The following is a 23,001-nucleotide window of genomic DNA, read 5'->3' as shown; positions in this document are numbered from 1 at the left end:
TTGTAGGGTACTCTCACTTTCAGGGACAGCAGACCCCATGTAGCTCCAATCCATATGAGGGTTCAAGATGGAAAGAAGCTTCCATGGCAGAGCAAGCTCAGGATCGGAAACTACCTTCCAACTAGAAGCCAGTGGTAGCAAAATGGATAATGATACAGGTGTGAGACCCAGCTATGGCTTGTTTTATACCCTTCAGTAATCACAACTGTGCAAGGGAAACCAGCTTTTGGGGCTCCTGACTCCATGCAACTATCCCTTCTCATACAAAGTTGATACAGAAAGATGCTCCCAAAATGAAGCCAGTCCAAGAGAACAGATATATTCCATTTTTACCTTCAGGCAGCTGGGGAAAGGGAAGCAAGAGGCCCAGCGGGTGTTTCCCACCCCATGACAGTTCCTGGACAGCAGTGATGTGATCAGAAGAGAGCCTTCTGCAGTCTGAGCTCAGGACATTCTTTCCCCTCTACTTATTAAATGTTTGCTCCAACCCCCTCCTGCTCTTTTTTACAGGCCCTGTAGACATGAACTCCTTTGTCCTTCCTGCTCCTTGTGTATCTGTCCTTTTCTGTATCTTCCCTGTTGCCCTTTGCCTCCCTCTCCCTCAATGCCCAGTGGAAGGTGTGCTCAGTACTTGAAGTGAAGAGCAAAGGCAAGTGACTGTAGAATGTAAACACTGTGTCTTCCATCGTTCATTCGTGATAAACTTATTTGGACTAATACATTACTGGGAAAAATCCTCCACTATGCGAAATATGCTTGTTTTGCTGCTAAACCAGAATCTGGCAACAGTGATACCATCACACATTAAAAAAACAACAAAAAACACAACTCTGTTGTATGACTGTCACCACAAGTCTTCTAGTTTCTGAAAATGCGGTCAGAATGTGGCCACTTATGGCAAACAGTGTAGGCTTAATCTTAAACTACTGAAATGAACAAGACCACTTGTGTGTAAACATGGGATTAGGATTAGGATTTGGGGTCCTCTTGGTGCTAACACAGTAACAACAACAACAATGGAAATCCCACTCGATAATATTTACATTGTCTAACAACACAGTTACTGTAATGCCAATGCTGCATTCTACCCACCCTACAAAAATCCATTCGACCAATCAAGATTTCTTGCTAGTAGCATGTATAGTCTGACTGGAGTCTGCAGCCCTTCAGTCTTTCTGAAAACAATGTTTTTTCTAAGATTTGACAGCTGTTCAATTACTCAGAAATGCTCCATTTCATTAAAAAAGCTGATTCAACATGGTATTTTCACTTGAGCCAGCATTTGAAAATTGATCCCATAGTCCCAGTATTTCTCTCCTCCTCTTTACATTATTATTTAAATTTGGATCATATGGTAAATACCATGCAATATACAAAAGATGATCTGCTTCCCACCCCCCTGCCAGCCCCAGTAGCTCCTAATTTAAATGCTATAATTTATGGTTTTATTATATTTTTTTATTTAAATACATAGCAGAAGCAAAGCAGCTTTCACAGGCTTTAAACTCTTTTGACATTAAAAAAACCTTACCAAAAACCTCTGCAGTCTCCCCAAAATGAGAAAAGAAGAAAACAGCCAGCCAAAGATAACGATCAAATCAAACAACACCCTGACAGTACTTGAGTCGTTTAAAACTAGACAGGACAAAGCACTCAAGAATGCACCACAGGGAACAACTTGCACTGAAAAAGAGACAAGAGTACATGATTTTGGCCCTGATTCAGCAAAGCTCTTAAGCACATGCTTAACAGCTTTGCTGAATTGGGGCCATCAGGAGCCAGATTTTCAAGTTAGACATGCATCATTTTTCCTACACAGCAACTGCAACACACATGTGAATCCATGCATGCAAGATGGCTAGAAATGGTCATCTGCATGTGCCCCAGTGCCTTGCAGGGACTTCCACATACATGATGTTGCTTTGACTGTTTGAACCTGTTTGTCTGTCTTATGCTTCTCATTTCTACAACTGTATATGGCCAAAGAAATGATGGCTAAATGGGTCTTGTAATCTTTGCTCTTTGATTCAATTTGCACTTTTCCTTCTTGGAAGGAGAAAGAATGCAGTGCCATCACTCCACTTCACAAGAAAGGTATTTTTTCATGCATCTTAAAAACATGCAGGTAAACAAAGCAGTGCTATAGAACTTCGCTCCACATACAAATGCTCTGGTAGGTCCTAATACCTGTAAGTGGAGAAAACTTTATGCCTGTAGATGCATGAATACTGTGTTTGCACACAGAATGAGAGAACCCATGTTTTCTGATCCTACTAAGGCTAAATAACAAATTGTGCCTGATACAGATTGCAATAAAGCATGTCTGCTGCTTATGAATTATGATGACAGGGCTCCATACTTGATGACCCCAGTTACACAATAACTTTTGGTATTTATTTTAGGTGGTTAATTATTTCTATTGCTAAGAATAGCAGGTTACTTTAGCAAAGAAGAATTTGCAAACAGAACCAGAGGCAGGGAGAACAAATTCCTCAATCCTGGGTCTGCTGAAATTTTAAAATGGCACAACACAGCAACTGCAATCTATGTGAATGCATAAACTATTCCTCTTCTTTGATGCTTTCAGGGACAGCAGCAGTTAAAAACAAGAAGCGATTTGGCATGTGAACAAGTTTTGTTTTAGAGTAACAGTAAGATCCAACATTATGTTTAGGAATTAATATGCCTTGAGCACTCTCTTTCCTGTTATTTTGCACAAACCCACAAATATGCACATAATCACTGCTGTCTTTCAAGGAGATACCCTGCACTCAAAGTCCAGTATGTATCAAGTTGGTATAATGTACTTGTAAGTTGTGTTACACGTCCCCCTCCCAGCTCACCAAGAATGAGTTATTATAGCTCCTAGCTGCAGCTCTTTAACTCAAGCTACAGAACCTCATCCTTTTAGTCCAGAGTACCTTGGTTCAGTCCCTATGGGTGCATCTACACATTCAATTAATGTGAAGCAATAAACTCCAGACCAGTTTGAGCTACAGTAAACTGCTCCTGGGCACAGCATCTACACATGCACCTAGGAGAGCAGTAATTTGAGCCGTGGTGGAGCAGGCCCCTGTCAGCGGTCACAATTTACATCCCCGGTCAGTGACTACACACGTGTTTCAGCACAGTTAATTACTTCGCCATAAGACAGTACTGTCCCCAACAGTACTATGTTACAGTGGAGTTAATCAGTTTTCTGTGCCCTAATATCAGAGCATGTGTAGAAAGTGACACTTTACTGTGGAACTAATTAGTCTACTTGGCAGTAAAGCGCATATGTAGATGCACCCAGTGTGTTAATGTTACAAGCACCTGAGCTAAGACCACCAAGCCATTTCACCAGCACTCACACTTTGGACTGACATAATGCTTCTAAAAGTGAAATCTTTCTTTTGGCTACTGAACCTGGCTGTCCCCAGCCCAATAAAATAGAGAGAGACCTCCTTTGAACTGCTTCTGATTTGCAATATCAGTAACAGTTTACTATAGGGCATCTAATATATGAAAATGTTCCTTTATACACATTTTTTCCCAGTATACTAGCTTGTCAGTTTACGGGCATTATCAGATGACAGTGCTTCACAACATCTAACATTATTGCTTAAAATAATTTCCAGTAACTTAACCTGAACTTGTAACATTTTACCACTTCCTCTTCAGGGCTTTCAGGGTTGCGGTTGCAAATTTAGAAGTTGTGTATAGTACTGAAGATTAGGAAACAGGACAAATCCTTTCAAGCTCATCTCTTCTAACCTTTTGCTCTGGAATGTTTTTGGTCACTTTGATCTCTAAGGGATTCATATGCTTTAATATGTACTGAGGCATCTTGCCAAACAATACAATCTGACATTTCTTTTCTAGTGTGACAAATAGAAGCATTTTAGAAAATGCCATTCCTAAGCACTTTAAACTAGAAAATTTCCTTTAAGAGTTCTTCCAAAGTGGTTTAGTTTTGAAACTTTTATGTAATATTTTGAAAAATAAATACTGATGTTCACCTCTAAGCAAACCATTTGGCTGCTTGACTAATACAATTACACTGAGTCAGACTGATCTGGTTCTTTTTACAAAAGTAGAATTCCTCATCAAAGTTTACTTGACATTTGCACTATGCTCAAGTGGTTTTCAAACAAAAACAAGCATCTCTGAGATCTATGGTGCAGCAGAAACAATCAGCTTCAGGAGGTTTTCCTATAACTCATTGGCAAGTAAACATCAGAATGACGACGTTTTTGTGCTGACTTGGTTACAAATCAGCAAGCCCACAACAGAACTATTTTTTTCTTTTGAAGCTATATATCACCTATCAATGAAAAACTTTCCTACAGATGACTAAAAACACAATGTTATTCCATTTCTGCAATTATTATTAACATGAAAGAACATTTTCAATTTGTCATAATTCTGGATGAAGAGAAGCACTATTTTGCATACATTATTTTCATGACCAATTAAAAAATGTTGGCTTTTGCGTCTGGAATCTGCAGGCAGCTGTACAAAAGTATGATGAGTAGATCATAACACAGTGTTATCATATTTAATAGTACATTACCTAGAAGGCTGATGCCTAACCGGGACAACCCCTGCCTCAGTCCTTCTCCCAGATTCTCTGGAAGCTGCCTTCTCCATTCTTCTTGTCGGTTGTAATGCTCCTCATCCAGAGACAGCCGATCCATATTCCGTGCAAGACTTGTTGCCAGATTGGTAATTGATGTCAGCGTACCTAAACAAACATCATTATATGTTTGAGTCTGCTTTGAAGTGTTTGAAATTAGAACACAAGTTGTGCTACAACTCACTGAAGCACTGTACTTACAAGTAGAACAGTGATTCAAAAGAAAACTTGCCCCATGCAACACATTTCTTATTACTGATAAGCAGTGCGTTTCTCAGACATGTAATGTCACATTGTCCCTCACCAGGTCTGCTTGACTGGTGATGAGGACAACTCTCCTACAGTTTCAGCACTTGTTCACAAGCTATTAAGAACCTGCCATCAACTGAATGGGGATAGATAGAAAATTAAACGAATAGTTACACAATAAGCCAACCAGGACTACTTCAACCAGCTAGCAAACAGCCACTGCAACTCCAAATATTGCATTTTCTGTTGCTGGCCTTGGGAAGCCACAAGATGGCACTGTTTCTGTATCCTTCCGAAAGAAAAACTAGATGCGTTTTAAATCCAAATTATGCCTTCATGTCAAAATGTCTCCACATACTTACAAAGTTATGACAACTGTACCTACTTTTTTTTTTAATAATACATATGATGAGGCAACATAGTGTAGGATTTCTGATGCTTAGCAGAAGTTCTGAACACCTTTAATATCTCTGTAGTTATCTCATGCTATAATAGCCAAGCCAACCTTGGTTTCCCAATGGGAGGTTTAAAATTCTGAAGTTACTGAAACACTCAAGCACATTGCAGTCAAGAAGTGATCTGTTTAATACATAAGACATTATATACGCACGTTGTTAACCTCCCAGCATTTCACTGCAACCTAACAAGCCAAACAAAGCAGCAGGCAATTTCATTTAAAACTTTAATACATCTTTTAACAATGCATAACAACAAAAGCATTAAGAGCAATGAAGTGAAAGATCTACCTTTGGAAATGTGTTTTACAAATGACGTTGTTCCTCTTGAAACTCCACTCACAAATGCTCCAGGGCCTCGGGTCAGGCCTTCATAAGGAAGCCTAAAGAAGTCAGCTATGCCATTCCCTATACTTCTCACCAAGCTAGCTGGACTTCCCAGGATTTCCAAAGATCCGACAACCCAGCCTATGTGGAGAAAGAGGATAAGTGTTACATTCCTAAAAGCTGCAGAAGCAGCAGTTGTGAAAAAGTTATTCCTTAATTCCTTTCTTTTTTTTACACTAGAATGCATCACATTCTGAACTTCCTTTGAGCAAAACACGGGAAACAACTCATCCGCTATGAATTCAGAAATGGCAATCTTTCATACTTTGTAAATCAAAGAAATCCCTTTGGCAAACTCACAAATAGCTTTAGAATGACTTCCTTCCACGAGCCTCCCGTATTTCTGCTAAAAGAGAGTGTGTGGAGAGATGGATGCTAGATTATAACAGCTAGGAGTAACAGGGCTGGAGGCTTCACTTGCTAGTAGGTTTTACATGCTACAAGGCAACTTTGTGATTTCACATCCTTATGTGACAGAATAGTGACAGCCAGTTTACAGTGATACAATGTACTGCTTCACGGGAGCATGGAGGTCACTTGTTTGATGGGGTGTTAGAAAAGGGGATGCAGAATTCTGACAAGTGCTTAAGGAGTTATTTTTAATCCACCAGAACCTTTCTTACTTGATCACTTTCTTTTAGAGGCTAGTTAAAGCCAGACAAATGTCTTTTTCTCAGTATAGTTGTGTAAACAGCAATGACATCTACATGCTGATTAGGTTACTCATAGGGGAGTATTCCTTATGAATATCCCAGGAGAGGTGTCTGTGGATCTGGTTTCCTATGTAAGTGCAGGGTTGCCAGAGGCCAGCCTGATGGCCAAATGCATGGAGCTCTGTTGTGAGTTGCACTGAAAAAGCTGCTTTGCAAGTCTTTTCTTTCTCAAGCTGGTGGATTGACAGAAGGCTATTAAAGAGACAGTACTGCCATAACTGTTTTTTCCAGCAGCCCAGAAAGACTGATTCAGAAACAGCAGTAAAGATTAACTGGTAACTGCCTGCTCTCTCAGCCTTAGTATTACAGACTTCAGCCAGTGTTGCCAGGGTTATACAATACACAATAGGGAGAGAGTCCTAAAAGATGGACTTGATTGCTTTTTTGTCTTCCTACTGAGACCCCTGAAACTTTTACCCTCCTCCTTCCCACCCCATCACTATGGGCTCCTGTTATCCAGATGCTTTTCTAGTAAGCCTCCCTCCCAGCCACACCTGAACAAGGCTGAATTAAGAAACGGAATAGAGAGAAAACATTACTCATGTGAAAGCCATTAACCTTGCACTACCATTAAACTCCTGGAAAAAGGACTCTTCTTGTAGGATCACACGTCAGCCTTGGTGAGTTGAGGAACCATGGTGGGCATGAGGGAGAGGGCGGGATGGGATAAGAAAACAAAAAACAAACATAGTTGACAACTCTAAGAGCTGCAACAAGAGCCTGAGAATCTTGGCCAAAGTCCTGCAGTTGCTTCCCCAGAGAGGTGCATCCCATTGGCAGCCCTTTCTTGCTGCGAGCTGAGAGGGAGCACTGCTCCAGCCGGGGCCTGCTAACCTTTCCCCAGTGTGATATTTGCACAAAAATGTATTTGGCACTGTGCAAAGTGCTGAGAAGCTGGAGCGGGGCAAGCAGCAAGTTTGTATGGAATGTGTCTGCTCATTGTCTCTTCTGCTCAGTAACACTGCTGTGATCATTTACATCTACCATACTGTCATGGCTTTTTAAGAAAAGCGTTCCTTGAGTTCTCCCACAAGCATTCTGTGGTGAAAAGAATGGCTTCTTCAGCTAAGGAAGGATGGCTGCAGATGCCCCAGAAATCATTAGTGCTGGTCTGAACACTTACCAGGAACGGTAACACCTTGGGTGTGGACACACGAATGCCTGGTGCCCTTTTAAAAGGGGAATATTTTAAAAGCAGCAGCTGGTAATTCTAATTGGTATGTGAAAAAGAATTGAGAATAGTTCAAACATAGTAAAACCACTCCAACCATAGCAAAACCACTCCAACTTTGAGTGGATGAAGGAGTATTAAAGTTGGAGTGGTATATACCAACTGCTGCCCTTTTGAAACATTCCCCTTTTGAAAGGGCTTCAAGTGTTCATGGATCCACACCCTTGGGCTAAGTACACACAGTCAAAAAGCCTGAGGCTGAATCAGTTCAATCTTCACAGGTTAGTCTAAGCTGCATAGATTGAACTAATAAGCATGAGACCAGACATTTATGTTTGATTTCAGAAAAGCAGCCACAGGCCTGCAGTGGCCCAGGCCAGAAGCTGAGGGGGAAGCAGGGTGCTAGAGCATGCCTCCCTGCTCAGATGGAGCAGACAGCTTGGGCCAAGGCTAATCGGCCCACACTGCAAGAGGGGACCTGTGGGGGAGCCGCAAAGCATCCTGGGAGGCTGGGGGACTGTGCATTAACTTGAAACTGAAGGGGATCTGGGACAGGAGTTCAAGAAACCAATTTTTTAACCTAAATCAGCTAAGTCTGATACTACATCTATTCAGGTTTATCTTAAACTGGTTTTGGTAATTTTGAAAGCAGTTTATGTGCACTGAACTTCTGTTGTGTTACAGGTTTAAACTGGTTTCCGATCATTTATACTGGTTTATGTGTAATTTCTGTCCTAGCCCAGGATCATGCCAGTCAGAGGTACTGAGCCCACTTGAACTCTGGTCATCCAAATAGGCCAAATATTTTTTTTCAATTTTTGTGGATAGGCAGGATTGAACCTGAGGCATAGCAGAGCAGTTCTGTTTCCTGAGTTATAGTGGTATGTGGGGTAGCACAGGGGCTGCTATTTTTGTGCTCCCCTAAGTTCAGAGGGCTAGTGCCCTGGTCACCCCCATCTTAATTATGGTACTGGTTGAAACTGGGTAAATATAAAGTTCTGAAGTGCCTGGTGTTCTGTGCAGTATAGCCTGGCTTTGGGTCATGAGCTTGAAGTCTTGGTTGGATGTGGAGGTGTCACTGTCATCTTCAGGCTGTGTATGCAGGATGAATGGAGGTACTATGCATTAGGCACAGCCTTTTCAGGCCAATGCTGAGAATGAAGCCAACAGTCTTTGGTAATCTTAGCTGAAGACTGGGTCAGAGTAATGAAGAGTGAATGTGGGAGGCAGCTGGGAAGGGGGAAATGGGGACTATAGTGACTCAAGAAAAGTCCTTCAAATGAATACATCCTGCATTAACTTTTACTTTGCAGTGATCCTATGCTGCATTAGTGTAATTTCAGCGTACATCCCAGTGCACTTAGCATTTATATTCGCCAAAAGAAAATAATCGTTATTACAGTGTGTTAATGCAGATCCAACCTGTTTTCTTAATAGGCAACTTGCTGTGATTCATTTGGGCTAATAAAATTCAAAAGTGTTATTATATATAATGCAGATTAATTAGAAAAGGGTGGGGAATTTCCAGGGTGATCTTTTGCTAATTTAATGTGACAAACAGGATTAACGTATTTAATAGCTTCCTTTACATGTACAGGCAAGGTCACCACAATTGTTATTTCCTCCCAGAAATGGAGTCCAGCCAACTCTTTGGTGGATGGGGGCCTGCTGGTTACAAATCCTAAAGGTGGTCATTCCAGCCAGTAGGCTTTGAGGAAACCTTGCTCTCTCAGAGGAGCAGAGGGTCTTGCCTGTTGTAGGGGAGCATATACCATGTAGGTGAGACATGTTGCTTGAATGCCATCGGACTCATATCTATGTGGACTTTCTTTGCATCATCTCAGGGAAGTAATTCAGAGAGTGGTGCAGATGTGAGCAAATGGCATCAAATGACCTTTCCTGCTGCAGGAGGCAGACATAATAACATCTGGGGAATGGGTCCATTTCTACAGTCCTTTTCTTCACCCAACACCAGACATATAACCCAGATACAAACTCTGACTGGATTTTCTCTCTCACATGATGAAGCCTTGTTCGTGACATTTTCTTCCCATCTAGATTTGATGACACTCTCAGACCCCCAAAACCACAAGCATTTTGAAGTACAAAAGTTTCTGTATTTGCCCAAGAAACCACTAATAGTTTCATTAATACCAGTGAAACTTAAGCACATGCTAACAACTAAACGTGTGTATGTACGTTCCTGAATAGCAATGCCTTTCTAAAGCAGGGTCTTATACCTTAATTACTTGCAGCTCAACTATAGCTTTGTCACAAGTGGCAGCCAATGCATCATAATGCTGCTTCAGCAGCAGCAAAGAGGGTAAATCTGCTATTCTGGATCTATAACTGGAATTGCTACCCTAACTGGCATGTTGAAAGGTAAAGCCAGTATGTACCCATTCCCTTCTCCAGCCTAAACCCCCCTCCACTGATGTCAGGAGGTGGACACAACAGCTCTTCAGAGCCTGCTTCCCCACCCCTCCTGCTACCTGTGATAGGTATAGTTACTGCATGGGGGCAAGTGGGCACCTTAGTTATCACTCATGTCAACACCTAAACAGAGCCAACATTTTTATCTCAATGAGTGAGAAATTAAATCTTCCCTGTAGTATTATATGGGCCTGGTTTTGAAAAAAATGTTTGCAATTGCATATGAAATAATGATCTAATTTGTGCACACCAACATCACATACAGTTCTGCACACAGTAACTGTGATCAGCTATGCAAATCAGGTATATATACATGGGAAAGACCAGAAGGCACCCAACTGGTCACATGAATGTATAAATATCTAATATGTAGGCACAATTATGATCATTGTGCATGGGGGACTTAATGCATTGTGCATGTAGCAAAAATGAAAAAATCCAGATTTTGGAAAATACAACACTAGTTATTTATGAAAATAAATATGATGTTACAAAGCCCTTTCTGCCCTGTCATTTATAAATCCCTATGTCCATTAAGGTATATCAGAGATTGGAGTCATTTTAGTTATAAATTTATGGGAGACAAAATTTTAAGATTGTACCCATTAATCTAATAGACTAATTGCTCACTATTGATCCTGTATGGGAAAAAGTCAACAAAAGAAAACTACATACTTTTGGATCAAAGGACAATAAACATCTGTGTGCCAGTTTAGCATGAAGGCTCCATGAAGAAAGACAGATTCCTAATCATTAACTTCAGCCAAAAGGAGGTTTAACAACAAAACAACATTGAGTGGTATAATTTTCCTTGAATGCATAGCAACTTATTGAATAATTTGATTAAATACACTTTTTCGGAGCTCATATTAGGAATTCATGTTTTGATTCTGACTAGCATTATACTCCGAGACAACAAAAAAACAAAACAGACAGAATATATTATTATGGTCTTTACTGAGCTTTGCAGAATTCTTCAGGTGGCCAACTAACGTTTATCACAACTTTAAACTTATGTCAGTTCAGCTTGACCACTTTATTTGACTCCCATTATACTATAGAATATATGGGACTTCTCAGCATAGCATAATGTTTGAGAACACTGTCCAAGGCAAAAATAATGGTACTATGTTGGAATAACTAGCTTGAGAGAGAATTTTTGGAAAGTAATACCACATGTATTATGTTTTAAAAACACTGACCTGCTCTGAATAGTGCCCCAGCAGCATAATGCATGGCCAACGCATGGACGAGCTGTCTGGCAGTAGTGAAGATAGGTCCTCGTTCAAACACAGAGAAGGAGAGAGGGGTATGATCTGAGGCTATATACAATTTTAACGAAGCATGGATACTGACCAAAAGGTTAACAGGTTGTATTGTTAATTTCCTTAGCTTAACTGGATTGACTAAAGCTTTTGCATGCTGTCTCACTTGCTCAGGCAGTATCTGGGTAACATTTGAAATTTTCATTGAACAAGAAACCACTTTGCTGCCTGGAAGATAGGTATCAAATAAAGTCTTAATGTAATAAACAAATGTATCTTCCACATATAGCCTTGCTGGTTTCAATTCGAAACTGAGGTCATTAACGTGAAACAAGAAATTCTGCTCTTCTGACAAAGCAATGTAAAGTTTTATGAAGCAATTTTCCTTATACTCTTCCAAATCTTTGTTGGACATGATGAGGTTGTTCACTTTGGACCACTGCATGGTTTCATTTTTCTCTCCCTGGCACAGCAGGACGGCAAAGTGGAAATTGGATCTGTTATACAGCTGATTGTCCAGTTGCAAGTCTCCACAATATATCTGGAAACTATAAAATTGGGGAAGGCCCTCAATGGTGTCCCTTGAAAATTCATGAGACAGGGGTCTCAGGTAACCGGCTACTGGTGCCACGTTAAGGAAAATGTGGTCCACTGTGAGTCTCAGAATTTCACATGAAGTTTTATGATTTGTGATATCATCCAACACTGCAAGGCTTGACTGGCTGATGAATATTTTAAATATGATGGTCTGCTCCTGCGTTCTAGAGAGGAAGAAAATAAAATATGTTTGTTATATTACTTATTTTGATTTTACTGGACTTCTTGGTTTTCCTAAGAGCTGTCACGAAGCACATTTTTACTGAGAGAGACAGGGAATTCATCATACAGATGTTATTAATATTAAAGGGACTGAGAAGTCTAAATCATGCAAATGTGTATGTATACCCAAAAGGCCATCTGAAAAAGAATATCATGAGTGTAAGTCAGGTCTGTCTTTCTCTCTCTTTCCACTTTATACATATTAGGATTTGAATTTCCCTACCTTTTATGCATAGTTATTCTCTACTACTTTTAAAATGTACCAAAAAATAAAAACAGACAACAAATGCAATTTTCCTGAAAATTTTAATGCAGCTTCAGGTGCTTTACCTTTGCTCTTTGTTGGCGCCAACACTGGGTGTTCCTGTTTGTGGATAATTAATTTCACATTACAGAAGCAAAATGCCTTCCCACTAAATTACCATGGCTGATTTGGTTGTGAGGTTGGTTTTTGGGGGTTGTTTTTTTTTCTCTCAGTGTTAACTGCTCTTGGCCAAGCTTAACTAGCAAATGGGATATGAGGTTCTGCTGATGAGCAATTTCTCAGGGATTGATACTTAATTAAAACTCAAACAAAAACTGTAAATTCACATTCCACTCTCATCATAACACCACCACTGGAAGCAAAGCATTTCAAATGTTATAAAGAGGTGATGTTATAATCACACTTGAATGGAGATGAGTACCAAGTCTTAGTAAGGTTATACCAGTGAGAGATAGTCTAAGAGTGTTACAAAGACAAGAGAGTGCTTCTTTAACTAATGCTTGCAGCACTGTTCCTGAAATCCTTACATATGAATTTTGCATGGCTAAGGACTGCAGGATTCGGCCAAATAACCTTTAATCTTCTGAATACACTCAAAATTAATTAGAATGGAAACTATTTTTAATTCTTTAAAATGAACAGCTCAGAACTGTTTATTATACCAGACATCTAGTGTTTATCCTAACGTGACATGACCTCAGATGCTAGATTGTCATGTTTTACTGAGATATACAAAACATAATATGTGGTCTAAACATATGCCACAGAGTATGCAGTGGCATTAGACAAAACAAACAGTTTTGCCAGATTTCATAACTCGCTTCACACACAGAAGGCTTAAGATTTCTTAACATGATTTAAAAAAACAATTTATCAATGTTCTTTATGATCTTCCATGTGCTTTATATACCTGTTCAAGTTGATCTGGACAGGTCCTGCTTTTCCTTCTGGTGCCAAAGTTATTATTATTGTTCCACAGTGATGAGTAATGTCCACATAAACATAACCAAAGCCAGTTAAGAACACAATCTAGAGAAAAAAATTAAGAACTAATTAGAAGTAGGTAAGATGCCACTGAAATTACTGATATTAATCTGTTACAATTTCACTCAATACTATTAACACTTTCTGGTTATGATCTTTTAACTCCTCTTACACTGTTCAGAGGAAGAAACAATTTATTTCAAAATAAAAACAAGATTAAATCCAGAGTCTTACTTATTTCACCACTGTTAATAGAGCAGAATCTCATAAACAGAAGAGAAAATTAATTTATCGTCTGTTACTTCTAAAGACTGTTGAATGCAATTTAAGTGGGTAGTACATCCCAGTGGGCATTAAGTAGGATGCGAGTAGGGAAAACAAGTTTAAATGTTATAAAAGTAACTAATGACTTTCAAACTCTGATTTCAGACCACTGAGAGAATCATGTCCCCCCTGAAGCTCTCTAAAATGGCACCCAAAAAGCAAAACTATGAGTATTCTGAGTCTGAGCCTTTTTGAGGAGAGTATCACTGTGCTTTGCTGTATGTTCCTATAATTAATCCACAATCTACTAGCTATGACAAAGGGAGATCACATATTCATGCTTTTACAGACGTGAACATGATATTGTGTTTGAACAGAATCTAGGACACCTTAGTTTTTTACCACTTAAAATGGAAGATCCTGCTTTATACCCAGATCTCTGGTAGCAGGACAGTCTCCTGCATCACTATGAAAATGCGGATGTTAAATCAGGGGAGAGAAGGCAATGAATTCAGATGCTGCTGCATTGCGTTTTGCTTACAGATACAAAAGCTTTCATTTGGGAAACAAGTGTGCTTACAGATTAAACATTCTTATGAAGCACGAAGGATAAGGTATTAGTCTGGTACTTCATTTTATGACAATTTTATTGATTTTTATTTTTTTCCCTCAAAAACCTACCGTTTTATTTGGCATATCACTGCAACCCTTGCTAGATCTGTGGAAGAGAGTTTAAGAACTGTTTACTAACTTTTAATGACAGGACTGATCAGCTACACCAGGGCCGTCTAAACGGCAGGGCTGTCCACAAGCTCCTGCCTGGCCACCACTCCCCTACTGCTCCTCCTGTGGCAGCAGCTGAGGCCTAGGGACAGACATTCAAAAAGCCTGAGCCTGAATTAATTCAATCTTTGCAGGTTACTCTAACCTGACTAAGCTAAATCAGTTTTGTAACCAGACAGACATCGCAGAAATGCAGGCACATGCCTGCAGTGGCTCAGGCTAGAAGCCAGGGAGCGCTACAGTAGCCCTCCCTTCCACAGAACTGGTGGGGCATGGCTAGGATCCAGCAGGGTGCTTTGATTAACCCAGGAACTGATAACAGTGTTTATCACCCCATTAAGAAAATAATAGAGGGATATTACCAACTACCTGTTGATTCTGCCTGGACTATAGCCAGTATGTGGTCTGCAAGCTAATGCACAAACACCTCCTCAGCAAGGCAGAGGGGAGGGGGGAATTCTTGCTTAGCAGGGCATGGTGAGGGGGAGAGGGGTGAGCGGCCTGCAGTCTCTGCCTGTGCTGTAGCCAGGGAGCAGAGGGGAGTGGCCAGCCCTGCTATGGAATGGAGAGCCCCGCCCAGCCTAGAAAGCATGCCAGGATGCTGGGGGTTTCTGGTTTATCTTAAACCAGCAAGGAGTCTGGGACAAACATTGTGTAAACTGGTTTGAGCTAAATCAGTTAAGTCTGATACTACATTCAACCAGGCTTATCTCAAACAGGTGTCAGCCATTCTTAAACTGGTTTATGTGCACTGAACATCTGTTCTGTTACAGGTTTAAGCCAGTTTTTGATTACTTCAACCAGTTTCTGTGTAATGTCTGCTCCTAGCCAAGGTCTCCAGGCTCCTCCTCTGTCTTCCACTTCCTATCCCACTACCGGGGTCAGGGTGGCACAGTGGAAGGGGACTGGGTTGCCCATGCAATGAGGGAAGGCACTGGGTTGTTTACATGGCAAGGGAGGAAGCCGGACTGCCTAGACTGTGCATATGGGGGCAGAGGGGGTGAATTACTCCTACGGTGTGCCAAGCGAGGAGTGAGGTGAGACAACGTGTGTGGCAGAAAGGGGGTTGGGAGCTGGATTGCCTGTGCAACAGAGGAAAGAGTTCTGAGGAGGGGATGGAGACCTTGACCCCTTTGGTCTCCTGCCCACACAGCATGTGGCCCCCGGGTCCCCAGAAGTTGGACAGCCCTGAGCTCATGTCAAGCTGACAGTGTCATTTGACAATAACAGGGTGGCATAGGGTCACTGAAGAAATAATTTGTCCTGCAGAATCTTTATTACTGCTAATGATTCAGCAGAATGGGACTCCCCAGTCCCACCAAAATCAGCCTCAGGCTGACTTTCAGGTCCTCAGGGAGAATTTTTCAAGGTCAGCAGTTAGGAAACAACATCTTTTATAAGATGGGCATGTTTCACTGGGAAACCAGGCTTTTCTTGGTGAGAACATGGAAAGGTTTGTTCCTTCTTCAAAAGCTCAGGTCAGGTACAAAAGAAAGAAATACAAACACAGAGAATTTGCCAGGCAAAACTTAAAAAAAAGGAGAGAACATGGGAAACTCAGCATCCAGCTCTGATGAAAAGGAGACCAGACTGTTGACAAACCAACTGTGAGAACATTATGTGAAATCCAGTAGTTTATAAGGCATCCAATTTTATGTGTGATTGTTGGATTTAAGATAAGGATTATGGTAGTTTGATATTATTGTAGCTGTAACTTGGTTTACATGTTCCACATTACAACTGCAAAATTTGTTTTCTATGGAACAAAAACCTGAACAATAGCAGGACTGCAGTGAACGGACATTATTTGCAGCCATACAGCCTCTGGCTGTGATCACAGATCACACAGTTAAGTAAGGCCAGCTGTGGTCAGTCCTTGGATGAGAAGACAATGATCTTCATTCTGAACAAGTTCTGAACCAGTGCCCAACCACTGTGCCATGTGTCACTGTTCTGTTAAGAACAACTGTGGCTATTATACTATAGTTACCGCTGTGATGCCCAAGTACTGTATCTATACTACACATACTGTTTTCTTTCTAATGGGATGTAAAACTGAATTCCTGACCATTTTTGGTTATTAAAATTCTACAGCATGTTGTAGAAGTATAGAAGAACTACCCCATGTCACAGACTAATTTCAAGTTGGGCATTACTGTACATTGCACACACCTCAAATTCCCTTCCTGCTTTCCACTGGATAAAGTATTTTCTTTCCTTTTTTGAAATCTTGGGTAGTTTTTTTTGTTGTGCACTTAATTTCCCACATTTCTGTTGGGGCTGCAACTGTTTTGGGTAAAATTATTCCTACATACAGAGCCAGATTTTGCCTATAATTCCATGGAGGTGAAAGGTTTGGGAGAGACATAAAATCTTTATAAGTCTCTTGTACTCAGGAGATGGGATAGCCAGGATCTCAACACCTGTGCTTTCCGAGCACAAGTCCTGGAGGATTGGGCTCAGAAATACCCTACCGCCTGAAGAGAGTGAATTCCCTCCCACATCAGCAGATAGACCTAAACCAGTGGTGAGGGTAAAGGCAAGTAGACACTGGGAGGAATGGCTTCTCCTCTGTATAGCTGACCTAGCGGCATTCTGTATATCCCTGTATGAGGGGCTTGTGGCTTTAAGGTCCACAACCTAGCCCTCAGTTAATAAAATTTACAAGTAAATTGGTATTTTGCAGGACAGAAGACAACAGATATTAATTGAAATCAGTCATGGTATTGTCATCATTATTAGTTGCCCCAGGAGTAAGTTTAAGCTCCACAGTTAAGAGTTACCACAGGTTTTGGCGTCCTATCCATTAAAAATGCTAAATTTGTTTAAGAAACTTTCTGAGGCAACTTATTCACAGACTTACTGTATGTTGCACAAACACATTTCCATTTAGCTGCTTTTAATTTGCTGTCTCTCTTTTTTATCCAAGGTTCTTGGTTTATTGCATTACAGAACCAAAGAAAAGTGTGGTGAATTTTCAAGATACCTTCACATTTTTATACATCTCAATTTAAAGCTAATTTCAAAATGGATAGATGTGAGTATATCTTATAGGAACCAAAAGCCATGCTCTTTCTATAGGAATAAATGAGTGCTTATTATTACTTTGACATAAAACAAATGATCTATGAACCTGTATATCTCAAAAAGTTTGGAATCCACACTTGGGCTTTATACAAAAGAGGAATGTTATGTCTTTAAAGATTCCAAGGGCTCCTTGAAAAAAAGACTGCAAGTAAATCCTAGTGTTTCAATAACTACGCCATCAATAAAATATTCAGGTCACCTATACATATAGAAGCCTGAATCTATTTGTGAGAGAGCATTAAGTGTTCCTGGAAATGTTCTAACTAGAACTCAAGGCAGAATCTGAGAACAGAAAAAGATGTCGATGATATCTGATTCTTTGCTACCCTGTTAAAACTGATCTTCCTGATCAAATTGGAAAGGATAGAAAAGAGCATTCATTAGAATATTTTAAAAATATCTGTCATTTAGCATTTCTGCAATGCTACACTAACTTTCAAAACAAACTCATGGACTTCTACACATATAAAAAGTGTGAGGAACCTATTTTACCATAACAGCCTATTTGTATGGACTGAAATGGAAATATTTTGCCTTGGGACAGAAGTTACACACAAACCAGTTTAAGTAATCAGATACCGGTTTAAACTTGTAACAGAACAGAAGTTCAGAGCACATAAACCAGTTTCAAAATGGCTGAAACTGGTTTAAGATAAACCTGGTTGAGTAGTATCAGACTTAACTGATTTGGGTCAAACTGGTTTATGAAAATTCTGTCTCAGACCCCTTCCTGCTTCAAGTTAAATCACAGTCCCCCAGCAGCCCAGCTTGCTTTCCAGCACTGGGCTGGGCTGGACTGTGCTGTCTGCTCCAGCAGAGAAGGATTGGGATGGGGGCGAGGCAGGGACTGCCTCCCCACCCAGGCAAACCCCAGCTGGGGTCTGGGGCCAGGGAGGGAAGGTTAAACTTCCCTTCTCCTGAGTACAAAGCTAGTCTGCTAAAAACTTACTGCTGGCTGTGACTGTGGACTACAAATTCCAGAGGCACCTGGAAGCAGCCACCGGAAGTGATGAGCAATCTCACAGAGTCCTGCTGCTGTAATTCTGGACTGCAAATCCCAGAGCTCAGGGGCATCAGAAAGACAAACTGAACACAGCCCATGCTGGCTACGTGCCAGAGTGCTGTGCTCTACTTCTCCCCCACCCATGCTTCTGGCCTGAACCACTGCAGGTATGTGGCTGCATTTCCTGAATCAAAAGAGCAAGTCTGTCCAGTTGTTTCTCAGTTTAATCTCTGCAGTGTAGACTAAGCTGCAAAGACTGAATCGATTCAACTTCAGGCTTTTTGACTGTTTTGTACTTAGCCTTTAAGGCCTATTTTGCAGTTTATTGCCTTCATATTAATGGCGAGATTCTCCAAGGCAACCTTACTTCTTCCTACTTCAAGTGCTTCATCAGGGAAGACACTGTCTCCTGAAAGTTTATATCGCGTATTACTACTATACATGTCTTCTAGACCAGGATGTCAAACTCACTCCACTGTCTGGGATGAATCTGGATTGTGGTGCTTCCTGCAGGCTAGATTTGGACATGGAGGGAAGGGGGATGGCAGGGCAAGCTATCACATACCTCTGTTTCAACACACATTGCAAAAAGATTTTGGTGGCAGGCCCCACCCCTGCCTACCCTACCCCCAAATTCCTGGCCCTTTTATTAGCCTCATGGACCACATGAGACAGGTCCAGATGCTGGATCTGGCCTGTGCGCCGTAAGCTGGACTCCCCTGCTTTAGACTGTACAAACATTATATACAAGTTTGGACTGTAGCAATGCTCCATTGCAGATCCAGAACAAAGCCATTCGAGAGACTGCATTGAAAAATATTTTATTATGATTTACCTGTGTGCCTTGATTATTAATGTCTATAACATCACTCCACTCAGTCATTAACTCATCTGGTGATATCACTTTCAGAAGAACACTAGGTAGCAAATCTTTGTTTTTGCAATCTGGGTAGTTAGAAACTTGATGATAAAGCTCATGATGAACTGAACATTCAGCTGGAATCTTGCTGCAATAAACTTCAAACTTTGGAGTGTCTGAAATTTTACAGAAGGTCTAAAATTAGGCTCTTTAAATATCCGCACTTAGAGATCAATCAAAACTCATCCATTTGCACAAACAGGATATTTTCAACTGCTCCTTCTGATATACTGCCAACACACAAAAAGCTTACTATTATTTTTTACACATGCTTTTGTTCATAACATAGGTTATATTTGAACAGATTCCTATTGTTCAGCAGAGTACATTTTCATAACTACAGCAGGACAGAGAAATGTTGACAAACTATCTTTGGATTGGAATTTGCTGCAAAATGTATGTTCCTTGGGACTGTGTTCATTTTAATAAAATTCCACTAATAAATCTACTGGCTTAGCCTCTTGAATCCTTGGCACCTCACTTAAAAGAGGAGCTGGTTGCCTTGAAAGTCTCTGTAACCAGGCTCATGGCTCCTTGACATTGCAGTTAAGGTATTCTGCAGACAGGCTGCCTCAGACCTAGGGATACCAAGATCTCTCAAGCTTTCAAGGCAGTAACCAAGTAGATTGCCTCAAGGCTAGGCTTTCCAGGGCTTCCATACCTAGAGCAGCTCACCAGGAAGACTGTATCTGAGCTGGGGCTCCCAGAGCTCTCAGCATTAAAGGAAGTCAAGAGTTTAAAATTTCTCCATAAAGTGGAATCTGTGTTCTGCCCTCAGCTCTAGTCATAACCAATGCAGATAGATACAGAACTGAAACCCTGTATTATGGATACAATGCCCAATGATTTAGTAAAAAAATGCTCATTTAAATTACGGCAACAGAAATTCCATACCTTTGATATTCTCCTTCATAAGCAATGGGACAGAGCACCTGTTGTGGATAATTATGCGTGGACTAGGGTCTTCCGTAAGAGTTAGGTATGTCACCCCTAGATGCTCTTGATAAGTCAGTGCTATAGCCCTGAAGCAAAGTAAGGTGATACACATGCTTAGATCATTTTTGGACTAACTATTGCTTTACCAATTTTTAAAAAATTCAACACCACTTCTGTAAAATTCTTTACTCTTACAGACCTGTTCTCCAGAAACTTACACATTTCAGTATGTGAGTAATCCTACTTGTTATAAATTTACAAAGAAAAGCAACAGAAAACAACTTTAGAGAAATAGCTGATTTCACTGGGACTATTCATGGATACAATTTAGCAGAGGTGTATTGGCAGGACCACAAATTCAATTAGCATACATTTGTAATGAACTGTAAGCAAGAAGAGTTTTGGGACCAGATTTCCAGAAGTAAATTCTATTATCTTCCATGCAAGCCTGAAGGAGTATGCTTTTTGTACATGTAAGTATTAGTTAAAATAAAATCAGTAACTGAATATTCTGCAGCAATGATTCTGAAGAGTATCACTCCTTTCAGTATGAGTGGTCTGGACTACTCCTATAGAGTACTCTTGACATTTTCTGAAGCAAAATGAATTAATTGCAACCTATATTAAGCCAACTGATGTACAATTTCCTGATATACACACACAAACACCTGTTAGCATGTGCAATTTTAGTGGTTGCTTCTGAAAAAATGGCTCCTCTAAAGTAATACCAAAATCTAATGCGCCTAAAAATTTGAACACGCCAGTTTTTGGAAAAAAGACGTATGGATTCTTGATATCTGGCTCAAATTTCTGAGGATATTTACATTATCTCTGCCTTTTATTCTTTGCATTCCCAGAAGCCCTAATTTTGGCCAGTATCCTTCTGTTTGAGGTTTGCAAGGGAATCTCTGGAGTCCTTCAATAACATTACTAACTTATGCACAGGAACTGCTGTTGAATGACTGAACGATTTAAGGTATTCCTTCCTTACTTTGTACAGACTGAACATATTGTTTCTAAAGCACCCCACCCAAATCTGCTGGCTAAGTGAAAAAACATATGGCTGATTCTGAACTCACTTACACTAATGTAAGTACACTTACTTTTCATTTACACCTGTGCAAGTTAGACTAGAATTAGACTTTAGGTTTGGAAATTCAAGTCAGGCCTCTGACTTGGCAGTATGGTTTTATTTTTAACTTGCTGGATTAATTTATTGTTTTGAAAGGAAAACATGCACTTGGATATAGTACGTTTTAAACTTGGAAATCTTTTCTTGCCACATTGTTCAAATAGTTTCTTGTTAGTGATGTTTTTCCTATTTTTTTCTTGCTGCTCTTACTAAAATATATATTGTTTGTTTTTGCACAGCTTTCAAAAACACTTCTCAAATTGTTACATGTAACAAATACAGAGTATCAGATGGCTAAAAGACAGTGCATGACAACATCTTTGAGAATCAAGAGATTTTAATCTTTCACTTAAAGATGCTAGAGTAGAGAAAGTATGAAAACGTGGCAAGACTTCCAATTCTACATGACTATTTATTTTGTGTGATTTTCTTTAATGGGTCATGTGAGGTCTAGATCATATTAAAAAAATTAACAATTAAAAAGTACATTTAATTACTTTTTGCCAATGTATCATGAATTTCATTCATTCTGGATGATAAAAATCAGTTTCAGTTCCTAGCTCTGGCACAGTGCTGCAATATTTGAGTTACAAGTGCTGCATGGCATTCTTTTAAGTCCAAGGTAAAATGTTTTAACTGTCTTAAAATAATCACCCTGAAAGCATCTGTATTAATATTCAGTTTTGCACAATCTGTTATAGATAAAACCTGCCTTGTGGAATTATATTACTTTGTATTGTACCTCCAACTCTTAAATTCATATTATTTCACAGAAATTTTAAAAGGCACATCTTCAATAGACATCTTTCCATTCTCCCTTATACTGCACATAATTATATACTTATGAGGAGGAGCCATGTAAATATTAAAATAGTACAACTTGTACATGAATATAACATTCAACCATTTATTATAAAACTGTCTAAAACATCAAGCGGTAACAATTTTTCAAAATTAAAGAAAGAACTGATTTTACATATGGTGGACATATGTTATTACTTCATTTCTATTAATCTCTTATGCTTTGTTTTTAGATGAAGCTTTATCCTGACAGTCAAAGAAGAATGTCATTCACATTTATTCAACATACCTGGTACAAAATCCACTTTCATTACAACTTCCAATGGGTACTGCCACACACTGTCTAGGAATCTCTTGTCTAATGACAGCTGGCAGGCTCCAACACTGAGAACTGTCAGCACACACACCTGGACTGAAACTTAGCAATATATGCTTTTGAATAGAGGACACTTCTGGAGTAGACTGACTAATGTCAGACATGAAGTCCCAGCAAGAAACAGAGCTTAATTTTTCATTGGGTGGTTCCCCAGCTGGGTAAATGTTGAATGCACTAGTGTCTGGTATGTTTATATACTGGAAAGAAAAAAAAGATACTGTAAAAATATGATGGTTTATGATAAAAAGTAAATTCATATTTAATTTTTTTCAATTTTAAAGGGAGCAAACAGAGAATGGTAACTAAGTATCAACTTATCTGAATGCTGGTCTGCATACATA

General features: G+C 39.9%; 1 protein-coding gene across 4 annotated transcripts in view; it reads right to left on the bottom strand.

The window, feature by feature from the left end:
- VPS13B (vacuolar protein sorting 13 homolog B) overlaps positions 1-23,001 on the bottom strand; it is a 1,046,600-nt gene that overhangs the window by 13,249 nt on the left and 1,010,350 nt on the right. For all 4 annotated transcript variants that reach the window (XM_019527996.1, XM_019527995.1, XM_019527993.1 and 1 more), the window contains 7 exons: positions 22,574-22,857; positions 20,310-20,437; positions 19,332-19,531; positions 13,286-13,404; positions 11,229-12,052; positions 5,614-5,790; positions 4,556-4,726 (listed from right to left, as the gene is read on the bottom strand). In XM_019527996.1, the coding sequence (XP_019383541.1) occupies positions 4,556-4,726; positions 5,614-5,790; positions 11,229-12,052; positions 13,286-13,404; positions 19,332-19,531; positions 20,310-20,437; positions 22,574-22,857 (1,903 nt within the window). The remainder of the gene's footprint in view (positions 1-4,555; positions 4,727-5,613; positions 5,791-11,228; positions 12,053-13,285; positions 13,405-19,331; positions 19,532-20,309; positions 20,438-22,573; positions 22,858-23,001) is intronic.

This window comes from Gavialis gangeticus, unplaced genomic scaffold, assembly GCF_001723915.1.
Source record: "Gavialis gangeticus isolate Ggan-Ray unplaced genomic scaffold, GavGan_comp1, whole genome shotgun sequence".
Classification (NCBI taxonomy): Eukaryota; Metazoa; Chordata; order Crocodylia; family Gavialidae; genus Gavialis; species Gavialis gangeticus.
Note: the sequence above shows the minus strand (reverse complement) of the source record. Positions and strands in the feature narration are given on the sequence as shown.